The sequence below is a fragment of the Eptesicus fuscus genome, chromosome 21 (assembly GCF_027574615.1).
Source record: "Eptesicus fuscus isolate TK198812 chromosome 21, DD_ASM_mEF_20220401, whole genome shotgun sequence".
In the NCBI taxonomy this organism is placed as follows: Eukaryota; Metazoa; Chordata; class Mammalia; order Chiroptera; family Vespertilionidae; genus Eptesicus; species Eptesicus fuscus.
Genome location: NC_072493.1, coordinates 32,113,848 through 32,127,943, shown reverse-complemented (window position 1 = coordinate 32,127,943; position 14,096 = coordinate 32,113,848). Strand labels below are relative to the sequence as shown.

The 14,096-nt window shown below is 41.2% G+C and overlaps 1 protein-coding gene across 1 annotated transcript in view; it reads left to right on the top strand.

The window, feature by feature from the left end:
- The window catches only part of WWOX (WW domain containing oxidoreductase), a 282,450-nt gene extending 269,029 nt beyond the window's left edge, over positions 1-13,421 (top strand). Inside the window, exons 7-9 of the mRNA XM_054710290.1 lie at positions 374-559; positions 6,568-6,832; positions 13,267-13,421. Coding sequence (XP_054566265.1) covers positions 374-559; positions 6,568-6,832; positions 13,267-13,269 — 454 coding nt within the window. The 3' untranslated portion in view covers positions 13,270-13,421. The remainder of the gene's footprint in view (positions 1-373; positions 560-6,567; positions 6,833-13,266) is intronic.
- Positions 13,422-14,096: the final 675 nt, after the last annotated feature.

Below are 14,096 nucleotides of genomic sequence, written 5' to 3'. Positions count from 1 at the left end.
AAAGACTATGTTGAAGAAGCTGAGAATTGGAAGAATTAAGAAGCATAGATTCAATTAGGTGGTAGGACTTAGGTTCCAACCAAGGTGACCAACACAACCTGGTTTGCCCACCATGGCCCTGGTTTTAGCACTGAAAGTCCTGCATCCCAGGAACCCCTTCTGTCCACCAGCAACCCTGGACAGTTGTCAACTCCAAGTCTAAGCCCTTCCCCTTCAGAGTGATTTAATTTAAGATGTGACATTCTGGGATATCCTATTTCCAAGGGACTGGAATCTTGAAGATAGTGAATAATTGTTTATTCCTGAGAGAGCATGAGTTATCCTTGATTTTAGAGTGTTTATGCCCCATAACATTGGTGGTTTTATTTTTTAGGTCTTTGCATGTGCTCGTGTGCAACGCAGCGGCTTTCGCTCTACCCTGGAGCCTCACAAAAGATGGCCTGGAGACCACCTTCCAGGTGAATCACCTGGGGCACTTTTACCTGGTCCAGCTCCTTCAGGATGTCTTGTGCCGCTCAGCCCCAGCCCGAGTGGTTGTGGTCTCCTCTGAGTCCCATAGGTGGGTTGGAATTCCATGTTTTGTTCCCTTATCGCCTTCTTGCACCAGCTAATATTCTCCCAAGGCTCTCTTTCTGAAAATAATTTTCATTAGTCCTACTCTGAAAAGTGTGAGTGCCCTCGACCCTGCTTTATTTTTCGAGTGTTTTTGTTTGTTTGTGTGTTTTTGTGTGTGTGTGTGTGTGTGTGTGTGTGTGTATTGTGGGAGATTATTTGGGGTTTTGAGTATAGTGATGTAGATTGTTTTTACAACTCTACTTCAAGCACCTCATTGATTTTTCTTTGAGATGGAATAATAATTGATTAAATCTGAATGCCTGACCTTTATTGATTTGTCATTCAACAACTTCAACATCTCACCAAGAAGAATGTGCAGTTATTCTAGCAGGAGAAACAATGCAATTAAAGACTGTGCGATGAAATCCAATTGTTTTATAATGAGAAATTAGGGAATTCAATGCAGACATTAGCTGTGTAATTGTAGGAAGGGAAGTGCTGTAGTTAGAACATATTAGAAATCTGGCCATGCCTCTTTTGGTTAAAATTTCAATTAAAACATCAGATGGCACTTCTTTTCTATCACCATTAGGAGGATATTCAATTGAGTAAAAAAAAATTTGAAAATTTCATCGTATTTTCAGCATATTTGTTCCTAGAGTTGGATAAACAACTATTTGTCTGAAGAGAAGTACTGGGGAAAGACAAAGGACTTGCCGAGTGAGGCTAGATTTAATGCATGTTAGGGAGATTTTCCTAGTGTGGTTGGGAGCTTTCACTCTTAGCAAAGTAGCTGAAAAAATAATGTGCAAGTGCCTATTTTCCCCCTCTTCTCCGCTGTAAGTCCTGAAATGTTTTAGTGACCCAGAATGAAGCTTATTTTTAAAATCATGCTTCCATAAAATGTAACCCCTGGGACTTGTAAGAGAGAGACCAGCCAAGGGTTAGTCTGAACCCTTTATCACTCCCAAACACAGGGGCTTAGGGTCTAAGTGACACGCTGCAGAGAGATTTACTTCTCCCATTTTAAATTTATGATGGCTGAAATGAAAGGAAAATGCCAGTAATAATCCTCCCCTGTGTTAAAAGACATGGAGCATCTAGTAATTAGGTGGTAACGAAATCTGGACATCCTTATCTTTGCAAATCACACCAGGTTTGTGAAAGAAAGTGGAGTGGCCCCGTTAAGGCATGAGGGAGGCCACTGTGGGGGCAGGCGAGGCGAGTGAGCTCTGGAAATAAATCTGCCAGCTCCAGTCATGTGCCAGATGTGGAGGGCACCACGGGATGTGTTTAAATGAGCTGGTATTTAATGGGAGATTAGGTTGAATTGTCAGCTGCTCTCTTCCCTTTGTAAATCTGTATCTCGAATGGTATTTCATGGGACGTCTTTGTTCTCTCCTGAACTGCAGTGTAATTCGTTCCTACCTTGGAGATCTGAATCTTAATTTCATTTAAAAAGTGAATTGGAAGGAAGGGCCTTGACCCATTTTAGTTTATAGACAAGGCCTTCATGAAGTGTGAGAGGAGGCTCACTCCTGTCAGGTCCTTGGTGCTGGCTTTCTGCTTTCTGATGATCCTTTGCACATATTAAAGGGTATTCTCTCAAAACGTCAATTCCCCCAATATGGTTTGTTCATTACACAGCACCAGAGAGCCAGTGTGTGCACTGGGTGCACAGGCCTGGCAACGCACGCCTGGGAACACACTTGCTCACTGCTCAAGGACCTGGAGCCTTAACCCATGTTGTAAAATGGAGTGTTGATATCTAATTACCTCCATAAACCTTGGTGGAATCTCTTCCTTGGAGTCAGGACCCCCTGTTAGGGGAAAAATAAAGTCCTATGTTTGCAGAAAATATTATACCAGACTGCCCCAAGGCAAAATATTTATTAGCCCCCCTGTGTCTCTACTGTATGTTGGTTACTTATCTGGAGTGAATTGAGTTTCTGCATACCTAAAATACATTATATTAAAATGAGAACTTGACTTCTTCACTGTGAAACATTTTCAGATAACAATTTAAATAGGAGGAAAAGCACATTGCTGCCTGAACAAGTCTAAATGGCTACAGCTAAGCTGCCACACACACACACACACACACACACACACACACACACACACAGCTTCTGATGCAAATTTTCTCTTATTCTTTGAACATACTAGCTTTTGTCTATATAGAATCCAGACTAATTACTTTAGTTTGGAAATTTAAAAACCTTCACTAAAAATAAAAATAAAAGGATCAGTGTAAATTGAAATACAAGCTAGAGGTTTCCTTACATAGCCGATGTTAATGTCCAGAGAGAAAATGTTAGCATGTTCTGATACTGGTAGGAGGATTATTCTATTAAGACATGATTGTTTGGCTTTGTCACTTTTTCAGTTTGAAAATAGAGTAGGCAGTCTTTGAAAAGTTGTTTTACTGCCTCTGGAGCTGAAAGGTGAATACGGTCATTTCTCGGGAAGCCTGTCCTGGCTCAGAGGAATCAGAAGCGTTACCCGCCCTTCCCACTTCCTGTAGTGCTGTCAATACAAGCTAATCAGGCCTTAAAAATGGGTGCGCTGCCCAGGAGATCAGCTGGGCAGGAAATCAGGGTTCCACTTATGGGGGAGGGCTGTGTGCAGAAGGTGGGGGCCTGATATTTAGCAGCTGTGCTTCCTTGAAACCTTGCTTTAACTTGGTTCCATGTAATTTCTCATCATGATGTGTGTGCGTGCGTGTGTGTGTTTCTAGATTTCTAGATAGGGGCCTATGAATGAATGACTTCTCTCTTTTTAGGAATTTAATCAAGCCATTATGTGCCCCAGTCACGAGGTACTTCTGCATTGTCTTTAAAATCCAAAGCAGGGGACTCATTCTGAACATCTGAAAGTGCCAAGTGCCACATTCTCTATTCTCTCTAATGAGGAACATAAAGGATCTGATCCTAATGGTAAATTTTGCCTTTGCAGCAAGGCTCGAAACAAAGTTTTTTTGTAATAAGGGAGACTTGGCCCTTAGTTTGTTCTCTAACTTTGTATTTAGGTTGTACTATGTGTTAAAACATTATATGAGGCAACAGGCAAGTGGCTCATTGTCTATCTTTTAAAAAAATTCACAGTCTAGCACTGGAACCAGGTGAACAAATGCCTTGTAGACTGGTGTGGTAATGACAGAGGCAGAATGTGTGGATAAAATACAAAGATGGCATAATTTGCTTTGTTACTGATCTTGGAGGTGTGGCAAGGTTATTGAGCACTAATACTATCATGGACTGGGGCCTGGAGATTGCCTACTTAATTTCTGTGGAAACATGCATTTCAGTCCACTTTGTATTTTTTTCAATCTATCCTCCTTTGCCACCTAAGAAATCAGTGTGACAACCGGCAGTGGTAGAGTTAGTCAGGGAGAGCTTCCTGGAAGAAATGGCACCTGAGCTGGGTTGTACTAAACAAATATGCCAAGAAGGGTTTCCTGCAATAGGTGAGTGGAGAGGGAAGGATGTTATATTTATCTTATACCTCTTAGATATTGTCTAAATCCGTGATGCACTTTTCTACTCAAGTAGGTAGCATTTCCAAGATGGCCTATGGCTTGGATCATTGGGTTCTCAACTCAAGAGTCCCTTTTTGTAACAACTCTTCCTTAACACCTTATTATAGTAATTTTCAACCTTTTTCATCTCATGCCACACATAAAGTAATTACTAAAATTCTGCGGCACATCAAAAAATACATTTTTTGTGGCTCTGACAAAGAAATCTGTATAGTTTGATTTGTTCACTTGGGATTGCTATTGTTGTGTTGTCTGTTGTCATTTTTTTTTTTTTTTACAATCTTAGGAAAAAAAGGTCAGTGTCCCTGACAAAACAGTCAGCTGTAGCATGTTTTAAAAATTCTTTTAAAAAATATATATATTTTATTGATTTTTTACAGAGAGGAAGGGAGAAGGATAGAGAGTTAGAAACATTGATGAGAGAGAAACACCAATCAGCTGCCTCCTGCACACCTCCTACTTGGGATGTGCCTGCAACCAAGGTACATGCCCTTGACCAGAATCGAACCTGGGACCTTTCAGTCTGCAGGCCGACGCTCTATCCACTGAGCCAAACCGGTTAGGGTGTGCTTTAAAAATTCTTGCGGCACATTGTTTGAAAATTGCTGCCTCCTTAGAATGTTAAAATATAGTTCAGAAGTAATATAACTTCCCTGCATAAATATATTTTAATTCAATATGTTAGTTTACTGTAATATAAAGAAAAAAAAAAGTGAAGCAAAATAGCATGTTTCAACATGAGAACGCTTGGGCAGGACTACAGGAAAGGTAAGTATCAGATGCGCATGCCCAGGCATAAATCACCTTAAGGGGGAGGATATTCAAAATGCAGACTGTGGACAGGCATGTGGCATTCCAAGACTCCAGTGCCACCAGCACTGAGTTAAGCCACACACCCCTACCCCCCCACCCCCGGCCCTAATCACGAACTCTGAAAGTGTACTCATTCCTCATTCATACAATTGTTGTACTACCCTCCCAGAAATCCAGTGGGTGTTAAAGCTGTGCACACATGTAAAGCACAGTTAGGCCCTAGGCTCAGACAATCACACAGGCTTTTCAGCTGCATGAATGTCCGGTGCAGCAGTCCTCACTGAGCGAGACTCCACCTGCCTTGCAGGACAGCTATCATTCACAACCCCCACCCCCTGCCACCCAGAATCATAATGACAATCAGAAAAAGGCTCCTGTAAATTTTTAAATTTCCTGCTAAGTTCCACTGCCTAAAAGGATTAAGCTCAGAAGTCTGGGCTCTCCCGGTGGTTTGGGGACCTGGGAAGAGATGGCAGCCAACAATTAGTTTCCGAGTCCCATTGCCGTGTCAGTGATGGTGCTTATGGCCATCAGCTTTGTTGATGACCTCAGAGCAGCAATGTAATTTAACACTAGAAACTGGATGTCACTGACTGAGTCCTAAAAAAGGGATATTTAATTTCCATTAAAACATGTATTTCTTCTGCCCCTGGGATGCTTCCTTTAGTCATAGCTCAACTGAACTGCTCATGTTAAGTAAGGAATGACCAGATTATTCCATCGTTTTCATTTTACCTTTGCTTTGTTTCCCACAGCAGTTATTCAGATTCCTCTTATTGTGCTTCTTTATTACTCAGTGCTAATTTAATGAAGCAAACTAAGTTCTTAACAATGACGAGTCCATCATCTAGAAAATCCTTTTGTTATTATCCATGCTTTAATAGGCAGTCACTACTTTGTTGTTGATTTTTTTTAAAAAAAAGGAAGAAAGAAAGGAAAGAAACAAACAGCTGGTGTTTAACGACTCTGTCAGACCCAATTATAAAACATCAACTACTTACTTTGATTTGTGTGTATCCATGCCATGGGTATACTTAAAAACATTAGACCCTGCCAGAACTCATTTTGGCTTTGTTTATATTTGTCTTTTAAACATATAAGACTATTGATGGCACCTCACCAAGGTTGTAACCCCTTTATAATCATTAATTTTTAATCTGGAAAAAGAGTCTTGGAGGCAGCAAGACTCATCTATATATTTACTTGGATGCTCTAGTGAAACTATACAGGACTCCAGCATTGGCTAAAATAACCCAGGAAAACCCTGTCAAAGGTTAGCAATGTGATATCTTCCTGCTTCCAAAAGCAGCAACCCTTCATGTAAGATGCTTTTCCATTTAACTTAATTATCCCTGAACTTCCTATTGAAAGTTTTGAAAAATATATGTGAGTGGTGGGGGCTGTTTAGCATGTTAAGCCTGTTCCCTCTCTGAATTTGGGTCTTTATTAAGCCTGTCTTTGCATCCAGTTGGTTTATATTGTTAAATCACCATTGTCTATTTTTATGGGCAACTTTGTTTAGAGGTTTGCACCATTGGGTTTTCAGTAGTCTTTGTGTAGTTTTGCAGATTTTCAATAAAAATTAAGAAGCTATATCAGATGTCAGAGCTTGGCTGCTTCATGTCATCTTTTCTATTTTTTAATTTTTTAATTTTTTTTAGATTTACAGATATTAATGATTCCTCAGGAAAGCTAGACTTCAGCCGCCTCTCTCCATCTAAAAATGACTACTGGGCCATGCTGGCTTACAACCGGTCCAAACTCTGCAACATTCTTTTCTCCAATGAGCTTCATCGCCGCTTGTCCCCAAGAGGGGTCACCTCGAACGCAGTGCATCCAGGAAACATGATGTACTCCTCCCTTCATCGCAACTGGTGGGTGTACACGCTGCTGTTCACCTTGGCCAGGCCTTTCACCAAGTCCATGGTAAGTGAACGGCTTCGTCACCGAGACCCATTCACTGTGCCTTTCTAAAGGGTCCTTGAGAAACCCAGGTGTGCTTTCTTCAGCCTCTCACCGCTTGGCATGATGAGTCTGGTCTTGCTAATCACATCATCAAGCCTATTAAAGCCATTGGAAAGGGCCCTTGAACACATTTCAATCGACTTTCGATTATGTTTGTCTCTCTAAAGGTGTCTCGGAGAGCTGGGTGGGAGATGTGGTTTCTCAGTATTGTGTTAGTGTGGCTAAAAGTCTTGATAGCAATTATTGGTTTTCTTTTGATGTGATTTTATTTATTATTATTCAGAAAGTGCAGCGCTTGGTAACCGTGTTTTGCATTAATAGGTGAACAACATGGATTTGTGACTGTTGAATTATCAGATGATGTGATTCCTTTATTTCCACTGAGAATCTGTATCTGATGTTCCAAATTCTTTTCTTACTGGTTATACACCTCTCCTGGGGTATACTTTGTTGGCTAGAAGTGTGTTTTATTCTTTACTTCCACAACAATGAATTATTTTGGATGAATCACACTACTGCGGTTAGATTTAGAAATGTTCACAAAGGTAACTATGACGCTTTTATGTTTTTAATGGTCATATAACAACCATATCTAGAAACTTCCTCTATGAAAGTGTTTCAGTAAGAAGTAACTTGAATGAAGCATGCACATTTTATGCAATGTATTTGATGTAGTATTTTTCTAATCTGCAGATTTTAATCTCGCTATTTAGTATAGCCACTGACCACAGATGGCTATTGAGCCCTTGAAAAATGGCTAATATGAATAAAGAACTAAATTTTTAATTCAATTTGATTTAATGTAAATAGCCGCATGTGCCTAACAGCCACCCTGTTACATATTAAATGTAATCTGTCTTTTACTGTTGGAAAGCACAGTTGAATAATGTGCCCAGCACAGTGCCTGTGGTATGGTAGGTGTGTGGCACTTCTTGCCATGATGGTTGTTATTCTTGTTGTGAATATTACCTTGGTCCTGAACAGTATTTTCCAAAATGTAATTGCTGCCAATGGATACAGGGTTCACGGAACTAAAGAACTCTGTAAATTGGGAGTCTGCTGGTGGTGGTCGGGCGACTTTTATCCCTGAACTCAACGGCCCGGGGAGAGGGTTATAGGCAAGGTAGGGAGGGTGGTCAGCTGGGGAGTGCTTGGTTCTCCAACCTGTACATCTGGTTCCTGCGGAAACCACTGTGCAGTAGACTTTTCATGTTCCTGTCCCAAGTGATCATCTTTTGAATGTCACAAATGCACTTTTTTAGATAAGCCTATTGATTAGGAAGACTATGCACTATGTAGCTAAATTTAGATTCTTAGGAAAATTCTAGTAATATCGTTATACATGTAGGTATTTGATGGTATTTCTTAGCCATTAGAGCTCCATATGAATAGGTGCATAAGGAGGGTGGGAACTCTGGACTTGTTTGTTGAACTCACAGCCAATCACTTCTCTTTCATAAACATTTAAGACTCTCAGAGGAGAAACCAGTATGAGCGTAGACCTGGGATCACTGTATTTTACTGGCAGGATAGACGGGGCTTATTAGGAAAGTCACTGTGTGTTTTTTCCTTCTTTGTGCTGCTTCTGATTGCTTTTATCATGAGAAGACGTTTGTTTCATGGGTGAAGAGTGCACGTTTGCCGTTGTAATGCAAACACATTTTTGGAAATAAGCCATGCAGTTGCATTCCCATTCCTACCCATGGAAACGTTGGATTCCTATCACCTCTTGTGCATTTCACTTCAGAGAAAGTGTTTTCCCTTGACACGGGTGTTGCCAGAGTACATACTCCATTGTACAAGGTCAAGGAAATAAGAGCTACAACTCGGCCTTGTGCTTGGAAGCCCTGCATGGGCTTCTCCCCCACAGCCTGCTCCCTGAAGTATTAAACAGCAGTATTGTAATATCAGTGTCCCTTTTTTATTTGCTGTGACTTGCTGTGACTATGGTGATTTTAGTTACAGTAATTAGGTCACCCTTCATGGAGTCAGGCTATTTTAAGTGCCTCTTTAAGGAATATTGTTGCAGATCAGTAATTTTACAATTGGATGTTCTTGTGTAACTTTATTAAATGTAATCTGTCTTTTAAATGTTGCCCTTTTACAGTTATACATTTCTAATTGTTGCTGTAAATGCATTATCACTTTGAAATTAATTAATTTTTCCATTTTGGCCGCCTGCAGTATAATAATCACTAATGAGAAACTCATAGGGATTAATTTTCAGCTCAGCGACCCCCACTGGTAAAGTGTGTTTCTGCCCTCTCTTACTCTTGAGGTCTAGGGGACAAGACAGAGTCTTGGGGATCCTGGGGAAGTTGTGTGCCCTCCAATTTATGATAAAATAACAATAGTGGATAAAATGGTAATAGGATTTTTTTCATGTTTAAAAAAGATGCAAGATTCCTCAACTAGCTGCTATTGAAACATCTTTAAGGAAACTGATGTTTGCTGGGAGCTTTTAAATAATGAAGTCACATTCATCGTGTGTGCTGTATTTTTATTTTCTGTCTCTTTTTATGCAATTAAAATATTCTAAAATTATATTTTGCATATGTATACATGAATATATGTTGTATGTTCGTCTACTAGTATAAGATATATTCATACATACATATTGCTTTGTGAGGTTTAATTCACATAACCTGGCATACTGTATTTTCGAGGATAATTTTGGCTACCTGCAGTTGTTGCCCAGTGGGATGACTTTATATTCCTGGCATACTCTCAGTAAGGTGCAACTTAGCTGTGTAAGCTGGGCGCCATGATGCTTCCTATATCAGCATATGGATCTTTGGGTATCTCACAACCCTTCTGCAGTGATGGAATTATTATCCTCATTTTGCATTTAGAAGCACAGAGAACTTGTTCAAGCAAATGGTATTTCAGCCTCAGAACCTTCGTCATCTATTCCCAAGTCCACTTTCTGCATCAGTGCCCCACAGTACCCCTGCCACAGATATCCGTTGTACAGTTATGTTTTCTTCTTAACATGTTTGAAAGAGCCTTCGTGAAATTAACCCTCCGCCCCTCCATTTCCCCCCACATAAGCTTTCAGTTCTGGGAAATAACATCCTAGGCCCCAGCCAGCCCTGTGCGGATCCATATGTAAATCTGAAGCTGAGTACCATCACGTGCTTCTTAGGGTGTTTTGTGCAACCAAATATTTGTGTTGGCAGGTAACAGTATAAAGAATATCATGTGTTAGGGGAGCAAGAGCTTAGCAGATGTTTTAGGGAGCTACATTTTCAAATCATTTTACATTAAAAAAGAGCTTGAGTTGGTAGAACTTTTGAAAAGATTGGGTTACGTTTCCTGTGGCCGCGTAAAGCCAGGCATTGTGCTGAGTTTTAACAGATGTTCAGCTACCCTGTTAATGGACAGGCCTGCAATGCCGGTTCTGTTGCAAAGTTATAAATTAAACTAGAAAAAGCACAAGATGTCATTCTCCTAACCTTCGGGAAAGCCAAGCTGGGTAGTTCTGCCCTTGAATAACCTGCTGCAGGGTGATTTATAGTTGGACAATTTAAAACATAATGAAGGAGATAATAGATGTTGATTTGTTCTTTAAATTAGTGTTTTAGAAAAATACTCTCCCCCTCTCCCCTTTAAATACCTGCAGCTAACTACACCCCAGATACTGTCAAGGACAGTCCTCCCCACCCCCCTTGAAACTCTTGGCACATGGAGTAGAAAGCAGGGACCTTTTTCTGTTGGGAGGAGGAAATAACATTTTCAGAGTAGAAATTTCAGCCTATTCTTGATAAATCTAAATATTTTGAGACTCCCTAGTGAGGACTGATTCTCTGGCTGCTATGCTCTTGCCCATTTAGAAGTGTTAGAGAAGCAGACTCTGAGGACCCTCGAGGCTGGGCCACACTTGAGCTTTCCTGCAGACCTGCACAGAGGGACCTGGTGGCTGGGCTCCTCTCCTCGCTGAGGCCACATCCCTGCAGCCTCAACACCCTTCTTACAGCATTATCATTAGCATTGGTTTTATTAGCCACGGCTCAGTTCTGTCCGGAGTTTTACAATTTACAGTGTTTGTTCAATTCAGAGTCCAAGGGATATGGTAGAGCACAAAGGAGTGAAGGGTTTAGCATCATTAGACCTGTGTTTAAAACTCAGGTTTTCCCTCTTTTTCAGTTGTGTAATAATGAAATTATTCAGCCTCTCGGAGGCTCCTTTTCTACATTACTTGACATGTTTTGGACTGTGAGTTAATTAAGATGCAGTTAAAAGTGGTTGGAATAATAGAGATCTGTTCTTCTCATTGGTCCAGGAACCCCAAGGCAGCCAGGGACGCGTTTGGCTCCTGTATATAGGCAGCTCCTTTATGATTGTCTTGCCTCTTTCCTTCTGCTTATAAAATGGCTGCAGCAGTGCCAGCCATTGTATCCTACAGGATAAGGTCTGAAGGCAGATGGGAGGGATGGGGCCCCTCCTCCTATGCTTCTGTCTCAGAATTACCCTCCATGGAAGACTTCCTCTCAGCTCACTGGCCAGGATTGAGTCACTTGTCCATCCTAGGTGCAGAGGAAGCTGAGAGAGTGCATTCCTGGCATTTTGTGTCTCTAGGGCAGGAGGGGAGATCTGATGGCAAGGAAAACGGGTGGAATAATGGCTTTGAATTGAATAGGTGTGCATATAGTTTTGTCACTGTCAAGTCTGAATATAGGGTCACTGTGAAAGCAAGTGAGGACTGAGTGGAAGGCACCTGGCCATATCTGGCCCCCTTCCTCTCAACCAGTTTTACCTCTAGCCACTTTCAGCTCCTTTCTCCTTCCCTTGTCAGGCTGTTGAAGCAGACTGTTCTTTAGTCCAGAACACTCCTTTCCTCCACTCTCACTTATGTTCTATTCGTCCTTCAAAACTCAGTCCAAACGTTACACCTCAACAGAGCATTAGGTAAAGATTTGCTCATATGAGCCAGTACCTATAATATTATCTGATGCATAAAGCACTCCATAAACATGTGCTGAATGAGTACATGAAGAACCCCCGAAATTTCTCCTTCGTAGCATTGAACACAAATAATTTCTGTGGTTTGTATTTCATGGCTGACTCCCACTCTCCTGAAAATGCTATTTTTGCCTTCACACCACTGTATCCTGGTCCATAAAGTAAATGCTCGCTAAATATTTGTAAATGAATACATGAAAAACGATTAGGTGCTTAATGAATGACAGTTATTAATATATTTCTTATCATTAGCCTCCCTGACATGCAGAGGTTTGCAGTTGAGTGTGTAGATAAAGAAATGGGGGAGGCTAGAGGATCCGCCCAGAGTCACACAGTTAGTACATGGCAGGGCTGGGGCCAGAACCAAGGCCCCCTGACTCTTTGTGGAGTGACACAGGAGGGATCTACCCAGAGGTGCATGTAGGGAAGGGAAATATGTATAGGGAGAACAGCATGGTATAGGAAAGATAGGATAAGCTTCAGAGCTGGGCAGCTCTCGGGTCAAACCCCAGCTCCGTCCCATGCTAACTCTTAGGCACTTTTCATAACCTGATTAAGATTCTCTTGTAAAACGGGGATGTTATACCTACCACATGGGCTTGTGCTGACGCTTGAAGGAGACCATGAATGTGCAACATCTAGAAGGTACTAGATGTTCAGTAGACATTAACTTGTATTGTTATTTTTGCCTGTGTTGAGAATTAAAGATCATGAATATAAAGGAATGCTAGATACTCAGTAAACATGTATTATTATTGTTGTTACTGTTACTATTATTATCGTCATTATATTTTCAGATAAGAAAAGGCTTATCTTCCCATTGAAAAGATGCCTATTCTCCTAATGATGGCTCCATGTCTGTCACAGATGGTCTCTTTCTCCCTGTGAACTTTAAGCGTAAACACGTCATATACAAGTCTAAATAAGCACTGAGCAACATCAGAATGGAAGCTAGAATGAGAAGGGCTTCCATGGTGCGTAATATAAGCCCTCCTGGCTGCTGTTTAAAGCCACCAACAGCACACCTTAGCTTTGAGGATAGATCAGCCTCTCTGGTTAAAACAAAGACAAGGGAACTATGTCCTGCTTTGTGAGGCCATTGCATCTCATTGCTGTATTTTCTTGGCTTTGCATTTCAGTGTTCTAAGCCTGGTTAGGCCTTTGTTCCTGAATGAGCAACTGAGAGGGAAAAAGTGACGATCTAGCCTTAATATGTGTGACAAATTATTTAATGAACATTTAACCAAGATTTGAAATTCTCCCAGTTTTATTTTCCTCGTTTCCTTTTCTTCTGTGTCCCCGTTGGCATCTCGGTAATGCATTGCCTTTTCTTAACTCTCTTTCTGGCTCTTTCATTACTTTTAAGTTAGTGGTGCCTCCTTTGATCTTCCCCCTTTCAACTTCCTTTTCTCCAATTTCATACTTCTTTCCAGTGAGTTTTGGCTGTCGTGCTGCGGAGACACTGGAGGCGGGCACGATTAAACAGATGCCAGGAGTTTGTGCTGCCCGGTGATGATGTTTCTGAAATGTTTCTTCTATGGACCTTGATTCTCATATAACTAACCGGGCACGTTGGTTTTTCCTTGTGAGGTGGAAGGTAATGTTTTTCTGGCAGCAATAAAAGGAACTCAAATCTGGTATTCTGAATTATTCAGAAACTAAAATCCATACCCTCCAGCCTTCTTATTACTCTAAGATTAATTAAGACTTTGAAAATCAGCTGAGGACATATTCTCAGGTGACATGAGAGCCTACTAAGTGCCAGGCTCCACGCTCCTGGGCTTACATCTTTATACTTTGTCTCACAGAATGTCATTTTAGAGTTAGCTTTCAATACACGATGGTGTGTCTCTGAGCATGTCACTTACCATCTTTGGGCCTCAGTTTTCTTATCTGTAAAATGAGTCGGTTAACCAAGGTTAGTTGTCCCAAAGCTTTGGATCTCACAGAACAGTATAATTTAAAAGGAAATTAAATAGGGAAACTGACGCAGGTTCACACTTTTTATTCTGAAATCTCTGGATGAGAACACACACACCATCAGTCATTTCCACTATCCTATATAATAAAAGGCTAATATGGAAATTGACCAAGTGGTTGCAGTGACATGCACTGACCACCAGGGGGCAGACACTCAATGCAAGAGCTGCCCCCTGGTGGTCTGTGCGCTCCCACAGGGGTAGCACTGCTCAGCCAGAAGCCAGGATTATGGCTGGCGACTGCAGTGGTGGTGGTAGGAGCCTTTCCCGCCTCTGTGGCAGTC